Genomic DNA, 12,559 nt, shown 5'->3' on the forward strand with positions numbered 1-12,559 from the left:
CCCGTGCTGAATGAAAACTATACGGAACCAGGAAACGCCTGGTACAGTCAGCAGGACACACTCGTGCCAGTCACCAGACACAGGCAGGAGGATTAACAGTTTAAAGACCGTTTTGGAATCACTCTGACCTTGGAATTTCTTTGACGTTCAACAGCCAAAAAAGTAAAGTCACAGCTCTTTCTAGCCGAGTTCTGACACAAAAAACCACAAGCACTATCTTTTTTACTCCACCTTGCTCTTCCTCCAGCATGCTAAAAAGCTCTAATAGCATACGCAAAATCACTAACTCTGCAGCAAAACCTGGTGAAAGCGAAGCCTGATAACAATGAATATCCCACCAGGGGTACCTTCCCCACAATGAAGCACAACACCCTGGAACAGCAGCAGTCCCTTAGGCACAGCACTTACCAGGAAGCTGTTAACAATCAGAGACCCTACCAGATATCATTTCCTGGGGAGCAAGAAAGATGTAACAGTAGGTGGGAACACAGCAGCATGGAAACAAAGGGAAGAATCTGCTGCTGATCATCCATGAAGGGTAACTGCTCTCTCCTGTAACTCCAGTTAATGCTAAAGATGAGATATTCATATCACCCTCCAGATGCTTGCATGCGGTACAGATGACAATGTGCTAAGATTAAACGCAGCATGTCTCATTCCCATGAACCCAGTGTGCAAACACAGGTGAACTTGAGGAAACAGACAAATGCGTTGTTGGGATAAGAGTCCCTCGTCCCCTGATCTAACCCAAGAACATTTCTTTACTACATCATTTAGAACAAGTTGATTCCATCTCTTTTCTTCTTCATTTTATGCCTTGCTTAGTTGGGTCATAAAGATACACCCACAGGGTTTGATGTATGTATGATCTTATTTCTGCATCCCCATCAGCAAGCATTACACTATTTTCTGCAAACATTAAAAGACACTACCCAAAAATGATGATACCACACTTCTAGCCAGGACACTTTCCCTACAGCCACACTCCAAAGTATCGACGGAAATGCCTTGCAAATCCCAACCTAACAGCACAAATCCCAGTGCACAGCTGCCACTTCTCTGTAGTCAAGAGAGAACAAGAACAGTGCGTACTGGGAGCTGGGTAAGGACACTGAGGCAGTCACGCCAGTAAATCTGGAGCTGTTCTCTGCCAGGCAGAGTTGTTCCTTTTACAGGTAAGAACTCAAACCCAGCCAAGAGCTAGGAGGCATCAGGCAGCTCCCTCAAGTAAGACATCCAGCCCCTGCAGTGGTCGGACAATCCCCACTGATGTAATTATTGCAAACCCACTTCAGATGAGAGCAAGCAAACAGACACAAGAGGGGCAGGAAGGCAAGAGGAGAACACAAGTCCATTTAAGGCTATCAAGGACAAAGACATCACTTCTCTTTCACTCAGGAAGCCACTGAGCCACGACAGGGGTCAGGCAGCTCTTTGTTCTCATTGTACAGCTGCTCTTGTACTCTCAGGCACAGAAGCTGGGAGGTAACTGGGGTCCAGCAGAACCCTCGCATTTTTAAATACAAACCACAAGACAGCTTACAAAATGAACTCCTCAGCTTCCTCTCGATATTCCTGCCCACAGGCTCTGAGCTAGGATTTCTGGAGTTCCTTCTTCCCTCACAAGCCTCTCCTTAAATGGAAGAATTCGTGTAAAACATTCAAGCTGTAGTGGTACCCAAAGCATGTTGAACTCAAACTTTGCTCCCCAGTACCAACCTCCTTGCTATTCCTCTCCTTCAGGCACCTTTCTACACCTCAGCTTTACCGTGCTTTGAGAACAGTTAAATGAACCTTTTGGCTTTCTACCAGAGGCTCCAACCCACTAGGCTGATCCCCATCACAAAGGCACCTCTTCAAAGGCCTCTGCCATTCAGTCTTCTCACTGGTCTACACGCTTTCCATAGCTGGAAGAAATTCCACTATGGCATTGAGGAGACCAGAGGGCCTAATTTAAGCTACTATTCCACAGAATACCTCCTCATCCTTTTAAACTGGGCTAGATAAAGACAGACTCCCTCGTTCTCCCTTCCCTCTGCTCCCTCAAAAGTTTGCATTGGCTACATCTGCAGCGTCTTGTGGTAAATGCACTAGGAGACACCATTTCCCACCATCCACATTTCCCTAATGATCAGCAACGCCTCAGTGCCCACTGCGATGCTTCCCACACATCCTTCCAGAGCCCCGGAGAGGACTGCATCCAGACAGTGAAGACAACAAAGTGTGTGGACGTGCCAAACATCGCTTTGCACAGTAGCTTGGGGCCTGCTGCTGTACACCAAGTAAGATGTGCCTTGTTTTGGATGGCTTCTACACCCATGCAGGTACTCAGCAAGAAAGTGCCCTTACGTCATAGGCTCCGGCTTTGATCTGCTGATAGAGTTTGTGCTGATCTTCATCCCAAAAGGGAGGGTACCCCACTAGTAATATGTACAGAATCACTCCTGGGAGGGAGAGACACAGATAACTATGGTTAGGCTAACGCGCCAATTGCTCCTTCTGCCCCTCTTCCTTCCCTCTTGACAGTCCCCAAGGCAATGGCTGCTCTATCTCTTCCTTTGCCCTCATATGAAGCCTTCCGAAGTACAAACGGACAGTACAACCTCTCCTCTGCCGAACCTCACACTGGCACTTCATGTCCAGCTTCCAGGTGTGAGAACAAGGTGCACCACGCCCTTCTGCTCTCCTCTGGCTAGTGTGGCTGTTGAGCCACAGCTCCCAGAACGAAATGAAGCCACATCCCCAGGGGTTGCTGGGCAGACAGGGACTTTTTAGGAAGAACTAGGGGTTTAGATGCTTACTGAGCATGGTCCTGGGACAAAAATGCCACTGACAAAGCTAACACTCCTGGCCTGCAGAGAACCATTTAGTCCTTGTCAGGCAACACAAGTATCACAGAGCTTTAAACTTATTGGTCCCAGACACATTTACACTTTGGTTTTTTCCTTTTAAGAAAACCAGTTCTCTGCAACATTTCCTCTTCTACCCAGCTGGCATAGTAGGAAATGGCAACAGTTATCTGAACAACTGGCTCTGAAGGCACAGGCAGCTCCTGTCTGAGTCTCAAACATCTGATTGATGGCCTGAGGAACAGCTCAGGAGCCAGACTCCAATGAGTTCAGGCTCCAATGTTAACTCCGTCTAGACAAGGTGCTTATCCTCACATATGCCTTCCTTTCTCCACCCAGTAAGAAGGAGCACTGCACACCCTCCCAGCAAGAGGTTATACAGAATTGCTCTTCTACGTGAAACAGTGGTGGTTAAGTGTAAAACATTTGGACAGAACCTTACCACATGCCCATATATCCACTGGCTTTCCATAAGGATCTTTTCTTAAGACTTCAGGGGAGAGGTAGCCTGGAGTGCCAGCAAACCCTGCCAGGAAATGGAAGACATGAAGTAATTACAGAACCAGAGCAGAAGAGACCTTGCCACATGACAAAACCCACAAATGGCAACCAACAAATTCCCAAACCCATTTCCCACCCTTCACTTCCTATTTGCTAGAGCTCACTCCTGGTAAAGCACCCGAAGGAGAGAAACACAAAAGAAAGGAAATCAGATGGGGTTGACTGCCCATTTTTGCAAGAAAGTCAGGGAAGAAAGAGGGATTGCGCCAACCAGCTGGGCAGAAACTTGTGTGCCAGGCCTTGTATCACTATAACAGCTTGGAGTCAGAAAACACCAATGGGACCTAACCAATTGCCAGCTGCTGTGGGCAGAGCAGGAGAAGCAGCCGTCTCTCCAGAGCCTCCATGGTACTGCAGAGTCTCATATCTGATGTTTAGCCTGTGCAGGCCTCATTTCTAATTATGTTTTAACTAAACAAAGATAAGGCCAGATCCAAATGTGCCTGAAGAAGGCCAGGTCAAACGCATTTCTGCAAAATGACCAAACACAATTCCAGATGTCTGTGCTCCTAAGCAGCAGGGAAGTTCAGATCAGGGTCTAAACTTAGCAGCTGCATTGACCTCCAACACCAATATCTACTGTGAGCCAAGAAGAAATAGAAATAGAAAGAAATGGAGAAATACACATTTTTCTGTCTTTCTCATGTTCTTTCCTCTGGCGTACCTAGGCTCATGCTCAAGGACCCACAGGCTGAGCTGCTTGGAAAGGAAGCAGCAATGCCAAATACACACAAGTGTGTTCAAAGAGCTGACAGAAAGCACTCAGGGAGGGTGCAACTCAACCAGACACCAGGAAAAGCGGGGAGCAAAAGCGGGGAAGCTCCAACACTCTTACCAAACCAGGCCTGCTGCTCTCCCTGGACTTCTATTGCCAGGCCAAAGTCCGCCAGTTTGACAGCAGCACCCTTGCATTTACTTGCCAGTAGTAAGTTCTCAGGCTGGGGAGAAGAAAGAAGAAAGGGGATAAGAATGGAAGACTGACATCCTCATCAAAGCCTCCTGCCTCATCATACACATCTGTTACATCGCATCTGCCAACCGAATTTAGCCACCGTGTACTGAAGCCGTTCAGGTGAAGGCAGAGCAACAGCAACGAACAGCCCTGACCTCGAGTAGCAGGAAACCTTCAGCCTCAGGGAAATCCTGTATGAGTGCCAGCACCTCTCCCAGCCCAGCCGTGCATCACAGGCTGACACCAGAGGGCACTGCCAGTACAGTTCCTGCAGCGCAGAAGCCAAAATCCTTCTGCCATCCCGCAGACAGTAATTGGTGGGGAGAGAAGCTGGGGGGGAGGGGGGGGAGATGCAGTAGATACTGTCTGCAGCAGATAGTCTGCAGCAGTAGATACAGTCTGCAGCGCTGTTTCTTCCCATGAACATTATACAGTCCCCAGGGCACTGGAAAACTAGATACAATGCTAACAGGGGCTGCCAAATGCAGCACCATAATGTGGGAAGGCATCATCTGGACACACAGCGGCTTTCATCCCTTAAGGAAAAAGCCTCAGCCTTGGCACAGCAGTGAGCCTTCTTGTAAGCTGGTTTTTCATGCCACATATTTACAGCAGCATCAGATATGCTGTCTCGCTACTGCCACTGTCACCTCTACAGCAAGCAGCTATGTCACTGCTCCGTGTGCCAGGGAAGGGAGACAGACTTCTGCCCCTCACACGAATCCTGCTCCAATCAAAATTCTATTGTGTTCTAGCAGAGGACAACAGCAGAAAGCTTAACACAGAAACCGTACTGAGAGCCAGCAGCTTCCCCTGCAGCACTAGCGTAGCTGGTGACATGGGACCCTAAAAACCCCAGAGACTTTACAGTGATGGCTACTACAGCTCTACAGGAAACCTAGCTTGCAGACAGGCAGGACGAACAAGACTTCTCATCCCAATCCCTTCTGATCATTTATGCAATTAATATCAACTGGAGGATCTGTATGAGCAAGATGGAAGCCTGGAGATCCAGAAAGAGGAGCTTGTCTCCATTTCACAACTCTGACTGAGGTAGTTTTTTGGAGCCTGCTCCCCAGTTCCATCCTCCACAATCCTCTGCCCCTGTTCTGCCTGACAGGAGCAGGATGCTTTGCCCATTCACCTGCCTCAAAGTCCTGGGCACGTGCCTGACTCCTGCTTTGAGCAAAGGGCCCACAGCCCTGCACATCGCAGCCCTTGCCACACGCAGCATGGACAGAAGGGGAGCTGGGTCTCAGTTTGATGCTTTTCACTACATGGGAGGTATGTTACTCAAGCTACACCAATGAAAATTTACCAGTGTAAACCAGTCCCTAAAGCAGAAGACCAGTGAAATTTGAAAATCCCTCCTGACTCCAGATCACACCCGGGCTTGGCTTGACTCAGAAAAAGTGACATTTAGGCCAGGCTTGTGCTAGCTGAGCACTCTTTGCCTCTAAAATACAGCTACAAACGTATGTGTTTGCCAAAATATGGCAAACATACTCAGGTTTCACATACTTTTTGGCAAGGATGTGAATGTATTCCTTTATTTCTTATGGTCCCCTCAGCTCAATGCTTGAAGTTTTTTAAGAGCATGTCAGCCAGAAGACAGGCTTATGAGAGGGAGGTGCAAGAGACAGAACTTCACTTGAAGCGAGTACTGCACTTACAACACATTTATCCTGCAGGCCTCTGGCAAGGCAAGAGATATCAAATAAAGAGCCGGGCATCTCTTATTGCTAAAAGGAATGGCTGCTCCTCTGGCCTGGGTAGCTTCAGTGAATCACAGCAAGCAACAGGAGAAACACATTAACTGCAGCAGGGAGTATCCAGCAGCTGTGAAGTTCTAAAGCAGTTCACAACTTAAACACAAACAAAACTTGGGAAGCAAAACTGACCATATCTGAACACAAGACGTGAATAAAATCCATCCTGTACTGGGAAACACTACTGATTTTCACAGAATGCCTGGGTTTGGGCAGCAGTGCCTCTTGGAGGCTGCTTTCTCCAGAGCAAGAGTCAGCTCTAAGCCAGCACAGCCGTTCCCCAGCAGATCACTTGTGTCTTTTCACAGTGCTCTGGATCAGAAAGCCACAACTGTTGCAGGGGAGTTTGCCAGAAACACGAAGGGTTAACAGCTGTCCACTGGATCAAAACACCAGGGGAACACTGCCACCAAGCTTGCAGCTGCCTTTACCCTGCTATCTGCAAAATATTGTTATACTTTCCCCCTTGTGCACTGTATAACAAACCAAACCCAACACTAACGCAGGTGTCACTCTGCATTAATTTAACCCGACTACTGGTGGCCATCACCATCCCTGCTTCAGACAGAGGGCTGGAGGGCAGGCAGCCCTTCGAGCACAAACCTCATCATTCTGGAGCCCACCCAGCTCCCAGTACAGTTGGTACTGCGAAGGAAGGGACTTTAACTACGCTGTGGGGGCTCTGGTTCCATAAATGTGTTACAACATAGCAAATGATTGATTCCCAGCGTTTCACTGGCCAGCAGATTTGGGTTTAGATTAAAAGCACTTCTGCTGATGAGAGAAGAAAGGAATGACACAAAAATATCCTTGTTGTGCATCTCTGCCCCAGCCCAATGCGTGTGTTTGGCAACACCGAAGAATAAAAATAATACATGTTCTGTGCAGACAAACTCATCCTGGCAGACTGAACAGCCATCACCCCTTGTCTCTGGAGATCTTTTCAATGGCAGAGCAGAATACGTCCTTCATTCTAATGAACCTCACCCCAAGCCTACCACATCCACGCATCCAATTGAAGCAAAAAAATCTTTGCCAGCTGGCAACCCAGTACCCCTGTCTTGTTTCTTCCAGTGATCCCCTGGCTGCTCTCCTCAGCCTTAGTGGCATGGAGAAAAGATTACCTTCAAGTCCCTGTGCACGATATCATGCTGGTGAATGTGATTCACACTCTCCAGTATCTGATGAATACAGTGGCTGCAAGATAAAGGGAGAGACAAAGTTATGCACACACACGCATGGCATCTCATCCCATCCCATAACCATTTCCCTAACTGTTATATCTGTACCAGGCAGGGTTCAAGACACCCTGCTGAATTCCTTCACCATGGCCAGTGTATGCCACAGCTCAGGACTTCCACAGTGGGACACACCCAGCCCGCTCAGCAACAGGATGCTGAGCATCCCATCCCGAGCAGGACCACAGAGCCTCTCTCCCACCCCCCATCACCTCTTCCTCTCATCACACCAAGCATCCCACTTCTTCTTCCATCCAACAGTGACCCCACACACAGGAGGACCAAGTGTCTGCAAACAGCCCACAGCCACTCCAGGAAACGTTCAGCCAGGCTAGTCAGGAGCAAAGAGTAAACTTCCAGAGAGCAGCCACCTCCCCTGGCAAATTCAGGATAAGGACTTCTGGGTGCCTGCCAGTTCGCAAAGCTTTCAGAGCAGCCACTCAAGCACTTTGCATACACAATGTGTGCACACACCCGCTTGCTGGGTGCCTTTTAAGTACAGATCCCACTTAAGGGATTGGTGATCTGCAAAGCAGACTCCTTCCCCATTAAGTGCAGCATGCTGCACTCCCCCGGCTCACCAAAACCCCTGTCTGCCACTCTCTGCTGTGACCACAGCGGCAAAGCAAGATGTTATTTACACCCGTCGCATAAGGAGAGCACAACACACCCAGAGGGAAAAGTTCTGGATGAAAACACCTTTCTACTAAGCATTTACTCAGCTCTCAGGGGTGATCACAGGATGGAGCAGGGGTTCTGACAACTGGGGATGGGCAGTGAGCACCCAGGCATGGGAATTCAGATGGGTCCATGTCCCCGTTGCAGGATCTGTCAGTCCCCTCACTGGATTCCACACATCTCAGGGGAACAAATTTGAAATGAATGAAGTATTTGAGCAAATGGAAATTGGCTCCTGGAAAAGATGGGAAAGGTTGAGGGGAGGAAAGGGAGACGAGATGAAGCCCTGTATGTTTGTGACCCCCATCCCCCAGAGCTGGCAGTCCAGCCCTCAGGGTCGGAGTCCATGAATATCTCCCCGCTCCCAAAACAAAAATGTATAATTAGAATGGAGCCGAGGCTGAGCGAGAGAGATTTTCTGGCCAAAAATGGCAAAAGTGTGAGGTGTCCCAGGCGAGCCAAGCGCGGCGCATTGGCACGGACCTCACTCCCTCACTCTCCCAGTCTGCTCTGGAATTCAGCTCGGCATGGGGAGAGAAAGGGAGGAGTCTCACTCTGTCATCTTGTGGGCACTTCGAGGCCTGGCCAGCTGGCAGAGGGCTGAGCACCCCGAGGAGGGCTCACACAGCAAAACAGCGCTCTCCTGTTCCCCCAATCCTGCCATAAGTTTCCTGAGCAATGTCCATCCCTGCCAGCTCTTGGCCATTTCAGGGAACAGGCGCTGGCAGGAGGCACGGGGGAAAGGATGGTGACTGATAATCTCAAAACTTCCCTACTTCAAGGCAGAACAGCTTGAGTGACAGTCTATCTTTCCAAGATGCTGTGCCTACAACATCTCTACACCCCACTGGAAACATCTGCCAAAAGCTCCATCAGACTACAGGCTCACTGGCCTTCCCCAGCAGGAGACAGCTCATGGGCGAGTGCGTGGTGAGGTGCCTCCTTTGAAAGCATCCTGCAATGCCCAGACGACAGAGGCTGTAAGCGCACAACCAGGACATCAAATAAAGGGCTTCAGGCTCTGCAACTGCACCTACACCAACACACCAGGCTGTGCTCTTTCCTCCCTTGCACTCAGTATCCCCTCCCCTGCAGCGCTGCCTGCCAGGCTCACCCTGCAGCAGCACCCACTGCCCCCTTCTTGCCACCCCTCTCATGGCTTTCCCGATCCCTGCTCCAGCCAGGGTCAGGATGGGACAGGAGGAGCACAGGGGTGAGCTGCCTCCAGTGGGCGATTCCCAGGCCCTGCTAAAGCAGAGCAGGAGCAGCGGAATCCTGGCTTTCACTCCAAATGCTGCATGTCCAGCAGGTGGATGGGTCCTATAACGCTCTCAGCTCCTGCTGCACGCAGCACCCACCCTGCACAGACTGGCACAGACTGGCAAGGGACATGCACAGCCCTTTCCAGGGAGCTCAGGCACAGGAGGAAGGGACATGCTCAGAAAAAGAAGGGCATAACTCACAATCTTTCTGATATTAAAATATAAAGGTTGTTCTCACATACGATGCCTTTTCTAACTGTGTCAGCCAGCTCAGTGAGAGGGCTCCCGCAGAAATGCAGCCTTCAAAGAACTGTAACCCATTACCCAGACACAGGCAGAGTGATCGGGCCTGCCAACAGCAGTGGTGCATTGCTGGAACCCCGGTGAGGGGAAAATGCCAAGCAGGCAGCGCTCACAGTCCCAGCACATCTCTCCCCTGTGTTCACTCACTAAGGACACACCATCACCACAACCAGAAAGGGCAGGTAACACAGCATCTGTGAGCGGAAATGGCCAGAGCTGCAGGGAGCCAGGCTGAGCAGTGCAATGGTTTATGCCAATAGCAGAGAGAGGAATTGTTTTTTCCAGACAAGGAGCAAGTGTCAGAACAAAGCCATGCACGGAACAGCACTCAGGGAACTCATTCCACTTGCCAACACACGTGGCACACACACAGAAGAGTCTGGAAACAGTCTTACCTGGCATCTGCTTCACTGTAGTATTCTCTGGCCACAATATCCTCAAAGAGCTCCCCACCAGTGACCCTGGAGCACAAAGGACCAAGAGAGGTTACAGAGTCTGTGTGTCCAGTCCAAGGCTGCATGGAATGTGCATGGCTGCCTGTCTGGGCCCCTCCCCGCAGCCTGTGTGGGGACCAGTGGCACTGGGAGCCAGGGCAGAGCTCCACCACCAGCCTGGGGTACAGGGGAGCCAGGGCAGAGCTCCAACACCAGCTTGCAGCGCCAGAAGCCAGGGCAGAGCTCTATCACCATGGCACCAGCACTAGTACACCCCTGGTACTGGCCCTTTGGCCTGCCGTCTCACCAGCAATGTATAAAACGCTGTTGACACACTGGGCACAAAGTGCCCACATACCTCTACAGAGTTGAGCTTGGGCACAACATCCCTCCTCTGGACCCCTCCAGGCTCCTCAGAGCCCCAAGTCAGACAGCCTCCCTGTACAGGATAGCCATCCTTTGCCATCCCAGCTGACATCTGCTGCCACGAGCCTGCCTGGCCTAGTCTCTATCACACAGTCAATGGATTTTTGTCAAACAGGCCAGAGGTTTCTACAGGTCTCAAAGGAGAAAGCAAGAATAGTGTTAACGCAGGTGGTTTTCATTCCACTCTTAGTCAGCCATTCATGTGCCTGCATCAGTGGTGAAGCATCAAAGCCAAAGACAACACTTACAGATCAAAGACGAGGTAATGGAAACCTTCTTCTGAAATACTGTCATGGAGTCGCACTGTGAAAACATAATCAAGAAATGGAGATTTACAAAGCATGTAGCAAATGTGACACTTCACAAACCAAACCCCTGCACACAGCCAAACTCTACCTCACCCAATCAGTCTATTAATTCCCCACGTCCTTTGCTTTGTGTGCTCCCTTAGTGACCTATTTCCTTCTGTTATCTCAAAGGAACAGATGGGTGTCCTTCACATACACCCACCCCTCCCCAGCATCAAAACAAACTCTAAAATCTTTGACCTCCTGCTCATTCTCCTTCTCTAATGCTTCAGTACCCTCCTATCGCACCTACCTACTCTTTCCTTCCTGCCCACATTTTGGCAGCTCTACCCATTCTTACTGCCCCAAACAAACCTTTTCCCTTTCTTTGTTCCCTCTAGCCCGCATGACAGTGGCTGCTCCTAATGGACCACTGTCCCCTGGTACTCTGGGGTGTTCAGGCTCTGTCCTCCTCTCCCCCAGCACACGAGGGCAGTAGCTCTATCCATGCAGCCAGCACAGCACAGCACAATTTCTTCCTGTCTGAATCAAAATCTCAGTTTCTTTATTGTTTTTTGGATACTTGGGCACTAGTTCTAACGCAAGAAGAGAAACTAAGCCCTTAATTTTGGATTGCTACGTACCCCCTACATTCTGCTTTTCTTCTTTGCTGGAAAACCTTCCTATTTCCTCTGCCCAAGTCACAGCCAGCAATCCTACTGGACACAGTTCCTAAACCTGCACACCCTGACTAGGATGAGTGGTGATCTTCACATGAATGTCTGCACTGTTTCCCTGCTGGTTCACTCAACCAAAGCCACGGCCTGAGACCAGGCTGGGTCTCGGTCGCTGTCACATCCAGAAATCAAATACTGAGCAAAGTAACATCACCATTCTCATCCCTAGAAGCAGCTCGTTAGCCTAGTCTGTCACTGTAGTAGTACTTCTGCCTCCCCTCTCTGTCTGTCATTCTCTCCCACATAAACCACAGGTGACCTCTCTTGCCTCTCCCAACATGATGATTTTCTCCCCGCTGGTACCAAGAGGTCAGTCTACACCTCTTATTGGCGTATGACGTCAGCTGCCATTACTGCCTTGGGAATGTTTCAAACCTGCACTTGGCACACACTCCTACCTGTATGGAACAGCTTCTGCAAAGGTTCTCAGTGCTTTCCTCCAAGCCTCCCTGCACCTCTCTTTCACTGAGGCACTCGGCAAACATGCACCAACTCAACACTGAGATTAGCAAAGATGTGCAGAGAGGATTTCCCTCTTTCCTTCTTTCTTCTTGCACTTTCCTGTTTTCCCTGCTTTTATCTGCATGCTGTCTGGGCTGGTCCCTTGACCAACTTCCTTTCCCTAGAATTCCCACTGCATCCACCTGCAGGGTTTGGGAGGAGTACTCTGTCCAGCAGAGTGCTGCAAACAGCCAAGTACAGTTAGAATGCCGCTACAGCAGGCGTTCCAGGCACATTGTTTCTACAATGGGAAAACACAGACACATCACCTTGAAGAGTTAGGCTCCTCACATCATTCACTGTGAGATAACTGTAAGCAGTTGGAGTTTGTAATAATTCCAATGCAACACAACTGTTTCCCAGAAACCTTGCCTCCTGAGTGCTCGGCAGAACCAGCAGAGGTGGCATTACAGAAACACAAGCAAGAAGGGTATTTCCTGGGAGAAAAGAGTTCCATTCAAGACTGAAAAAAGTAGATCGGAAGTGTCTGAAAGAGATACTTGGATCCCCAGTGCAAGGCAGTTTCACTCCACTGCACAAGGCTCTTTGAGGTGAACACAGG

General features: G+C 49.7%; 1 protein-coding gene across 18 annotated transcripts in view; it reads right to left on the bottom strand.

Moving 5' to 3' along the window:
* The window catches only part of CAMK2G (calcium/calmodulin dependent protein kinase II gamma), a 112,150-nt gene that overhangs the window by 36,038 nt on the left and 63,553 nt on the right, over positions 1 to 12,559 (bottom strand). For all 18 annotated transcript variants that reach the window (XM_054070892.1, XM_054070893.1, XM_054070889.1 and 15 more), the window contains exons 4-9: positions 10,721 to 10,775; positions 10,008 to 10,073; positions 7,256 to 7,328; positions 4,246 to 4,348; positions 3,292 to 3,375; positions 2,350 to 2,444 (exon numbers count right to left, since the gene is read on the bottom strand). In XM_054070892.1, the coding sequence (XP_053926867.1) occupies positions 2,350 to 2,444; positions 3,292 to 3,375; positions 4,246 to 4,348; positions 7,256 to 7,328; positions 10,008 to 10,073; positions 10,721 to 10,775 (476 nt within the window). The remainder of the gene's footprint in view (positions 1 to 2,349; positions 2,445 to 3,291; positions 3,376 to 4,245; positions 4,349 to 7,255; positions 7,329 to 10,007; positions 10,074 to 10,720; positions 10,776 to 12,559) is intronic.

This window comes from Cuculus canorus, chromosome 7, assembly GCF_017976375.1.
Source record: "Cuculus canorus isolate bCucCan1 chromosome 7, bCucCan1.pri, whole genome shotgun sequence".
NCBI classification, from domain to species: Eukaryota; Metazoa; Chordata; class Aves; order Cuculiformes; family Cuculidae; genus Cuculus; species Cuculus canorus.